A 4,350-nucleotide genomic window follows, 5' to 3' on the forward strand; every position below is an offset into this window, starting at 1 on the left:
TCAGGTAATACACATATCGGGTATGGGGGCGGGACCGGAAGTAGCAGTCAAAATTAGTTTGTCATGTATATTTCTCTCTATAATGTATTCAACATAGTATAACTTTCTAAAAATGTAACTTATTGTGGAACTCTGGCTGTTGTTTGTTTTATTGCCATATATCTTTAATAATTATAAATAAAAGAAAGGGGTTTGGGTAAAGGAGTAGTCTGCACTGTATATCTGCTTTGACGGCATTGGGTGGCAGAGCTAGGCCAGACATAGTTTTTAAGGATCATCCGTGAGAGACTGAGTTATCTATGGCACCAAGAGTGGGATGCAGACAGGAATGGTGACACTAGACTGGTGGGAGGCAACAATGTCCTAAACAGTCTGCAAGAAAGAAAGAAAGAGAGACAGAGACAGAGAGAGAGAGAGAGAGAGAGACAGAGATATTAAGGACACAAATTTGTGGTTATTTTTAATGAACTGGGAGAAAATATTGTTATAATATTATATATGTTATATAAATATTATTTTGCGCATGCGGGTCAATCAGTTCACACCGGAGTGGGCCACATTTAAAAAATAATGCTACATACAGTCAAAACATATGAGATCTGGGCAATATTGGAATTAAGCATTAAAGATTGCAGTGTAACGTAGCCTTAGGCCTGCAGTATGAAGGTAACCTTAGTTTAAAGTAAGTAATTAAGCCATAAAAAAGCGGGTCACGTGACAATGTCCCTTTTTATAGGGGCTGTATCTTTCAATTCACACTCCATTTTAGGACTCCGTGGACTGCATGAGAGACAGATCAGGCGCTGTTGTTTTACCAGGAGCTTCATCTGATGAAAAGAGTGAGTTTGATTAACTAATGATTTACATATATACCTTCCAAGACTTCCAAAACCAGAAACCGGGAAAAGAACGGAACCACAGCCCCAGGCAGGAAAAATAGAACCATGTAGGCTAATCCGTGAGAGCAGGTGTGCTGCTTTTGTTAAGAGTTTGGTGTTTGTGGGTCTAAATGAAACAATGTAGAAAAAGCAGCAGTAGCCTATTTCTGTATTGTCTGGCTACAATTTACAATAGGCTGCCACGACTCACTCACATTGTGCATTCAGGTTTTATTGTTGTAAAGCGTTTGGCAATGTGATTGTCTCATCTTCTTCCTCAATGTCTCCAGAGCATGCCATTCACATTCTCTTTATATCCATGGACATATTTTCGTAGTGAAGAGGTCTAATATGTAACTTTTTTGCCAATACAAAAAGTTATGTTCCAGCAAAGTAAAGGCTAACCTCTGAAAAGACACCGACAGATGACTGTGAGAATGTGTAATCAGAATGTTATTTCCTGGTTAGTCAACAAGTGGTCCTAAAAAGGCGTGACACCTGCCTCACACAGGGGGAACACCACCAGATGATCTGGACCACCGTAGGCCTAAATATCACACAAAACAAAACCATATATTTCTCTTTTCCCCTTTTTTAAACAGAAAAATCCAAGAATGATCCATACACTGATTGGAAATGTTCTATCTCGTCATAAACGTCAGTATGCATCTTTGAATGCCTTTGGTCAAACTCCTTTGCCAGAAACGTGCCAGTCCTACTCTCAGAAGACTTCTTTGTACTAAAGTGGAGCAGCAGGCATTCCACTAGTTCTTTATCATCAACCTCAGATGCTCTGATGTAAATATAGGCTATGTTTACTCATTTGAACTATAGTAGAGGTGGATTATTCTCTGATCAGGTAAGACAAAAATAAAATCAACAGGCTACGTTTGAATGGATTCAGCTTTATTGGTTCATTTAATGGACAACATCATTTTCATAGATTTTAGGTATGCTATGCTTTGGCTCATGAAATGAATGGAAATAATAACAAAAATCAACTGAAAAACTTTATGTAAGACTATTATTATTCATTTTGCCTAAAATAAACAATACGACAGTTTATATATTTCACCACACACTTTGTCTACAGACTGGTATCACAAGGTTCACACAGCCATGACGAAGACAAAAGTGAAGATGCTCGTTGTCCTGCTGTGTGTGACTGGCATCTGGGTGTTGAGAAGACATGTTTCAAGAGTGTTTTCAGAATACTTCAGCCAGCTCCAGGACACATACCCCTGTGCTTTTGACAAATGCTTATCAGAAGATGATCTGTGGTCTATGCTGCATTTAAACACATCTGTTGAACCATTTTTGTCAGCGCAATACAATCTCTCAGTGGATGCTTTCAACTGGTGGAAGGTAAGTTGCTGGAACAGTCTATCAGCCTGCAGTTATCAGATCAGGATCAGGAAGTGAAACACAATTATATCACAAATTCATCATCACTTCTGCCCAACATTTGTTTTAGTTAAACAACTACTGAAGCAATACATTTCACAAGTAGTATAACAGAAATGTTTGTTTGGTTTTTGTGTCAGCGCTTTCAGGTTGAAAGGCGCGACTTTAGTACCTATAAAAAAACAGTGGACAGGCTGTTTGAGATGTTCCCATCCAGTCCAGATGTCATAAAACCCAGCCCTGTTCTCTGCAGGAGTTGCGCTGTGGTGGGAAATTCTGGTAATTTGAAGCGATCACGATATGGACCTCTCATAGATTTACATGATGTCATCATAAGGTAAATCTTTCAGCTAAGGATTGTGAAGCTCTTAATTGTGCATAACTGTAAGCCTTAATACGATTTAAATGGGTGAGTTATATAAAAATTCACTCTCTCACAGTTGTCATGAACTGGGAAATTAGATACAAAAACCAGGCTACAGCCGGCCTCAAGTGTCCATTTGAGGAACTGCAGTTTTTTGTTAATTTTTCTGTCCTGGAGGTTGCTGCTTGGATAAACATAAACGTTTTTTCCTCAGTGTTAAAATTCAAGCAGTACCCTAATGTACTGTATTTTTGTCAATGACAGTGGCATATACATCCCATTGTTCTATTTAGAATAAACCATGGTCCTACCAAAGGCTTTGAAGCAGATGTGGGGACCAGAACAACTCATCATGTCATGTATCCAGAGAGTGCCGTGGACTTGGATAACAACACTCATCTTGTGCTGTTTCCATTCAAGATACAAGATCTCGAGTGGCTCATCAAGGCCTTCTCTACTGGATTTACTGGAAGGTGAGTCAGATCTTTATTAATTTATTTATATATAATATATAATAATCCTTATTTGTAGAGCACTTTTCAAAAACAAGTTACAAAGTGATTTAACAAGTGTAAAGAATAATACAAAAAACAAGATATTTCTCCCCACTCCCCATGTAGCCCTAATGTGTTGCAATACAAAATAAATAAATATGACATCATGTAACGTGGAAATTATCGCTGGTGAGGTATTGAGTGAAAAATTGAGTTACAACAAACTGTTGTCTTTTAATTATTTATTAAAGAGGTGATATTATGCTCATTTTCAAGTTCTTATTTAGGGGTTGTACCAGAACAGGTTTACATGGTTTAATTTTCAAAAAACACCATATTTTTCTCATACTGCACATTGCTGCAGCTCCTCTTTTCACCCTGTGTGTTGTACGTTCTGCTCTTGAGCTACAGAGTGATGCATCTTACTTGTACAAAATCTTTGTTGGGAGTTGCACATGCGCAGTTCCCAGGTAAGGACTACTAGCCAATCAGAAGCAGAGAAGGGCGGGTTGTAAGAAACAAGGTAGTGTGATCCAAATCAAAGCCGCTTCAGACTGTGACCGTAACCTAGCAGATGCTATAAGTTAGTCTCAAGTCCACAACATCATTGTTCCACATCTTACCACAAACCACTACAAAAATCATCATATTTCAACTCAATTTTACATAAAAATTGGTCAAACAATTTGAACGTGTGCTCAGTAGCTTTCACATCAGGTGTAACATTAGCATTATAGTTTACAATTTACAACAACTCTGCACTTCAACAGTCTGTGAAGTTACATTGCCGTGTTTATTTTAAATATACACTCACCTAAAGGATTATTAGGAACACCTGTTCAATTTCTCATTAATGCAATTATCTAATCAACCAATCACATGGCAGTTGCTTCAATGCATTTAGGGGTGTGGTCCTGGTCAAGACAATCTCCTGAACTCCAAACTGAATGTCAGAATGGGAAAGAAAGGTGATTTAAGCAATTTTGAGCGTGGCATGGTTGTTGGTGCCAGACGGGCCGGTCTGAGTATTTCACAATCTGCTCAGTTACTGGGATTTTCACGCACAACCATTTCTAGGGTTTACAAAGAATGGTGTGAAAAGGGAAAAACATCCAGTATGCGGCAGTCCTGTGGGCGAAAATGCCTTGTTGATGCTAGAGGTCAGAGGAGAATGGGCCGACTGATTCAAGCTGATAGAAGAGCAACTTTG

At 38.6% G+C, this 4,350-nt stretch overlaps 1 protein-coding gene across 1 annotated transcript in view; it reads left to right on the forward strand.

Moving 5' to 3' along the window:
- The first annotated feature begins 1,997 nt into the window (after positions 1–1,997).
- Positions 1,998–4,350, forward strand: part of LOC123976837 (CMP-N-acetylneuraminate-beta-galactosamide-alpha-2,3-sialyltransferase 1-like) — a 19,316-nt gene continuing 16,963 nt past the window's right edge. The window contains exons 1-3 of the mRNA XM_046059202.1: positions 1,998–2,243; positions 2,423–2,619; positions 2,940–3,119. Of these exons, the coding sequence (XP_045915158.1) occupies positions 1,998–2,243; positions 2,423–2,619; positions 2,940–3,119 (623 nt within the window). The remainder of the gene's footprint in view (positions 2,244–2,422; positions 2,620–2,939; positions 3,120–4,350) is intronic.

This window comes from Micropterus dolomieu, linkage group LG09 (assembly GCF_021292245.1).
Source record: "Micropterus dolomieu isolate WLL.071019.BEF.003 ecotype Adirondacks linkage group LG09, ASM2129224v1, whole genome shotgun sequence".
Lineage (NCBI taxonomy): Eukaryota > Metazoa > Chordata > Actinopteri > Centrarchiformes > Centrarchidae > Micropterus > Micropterus dolomieu.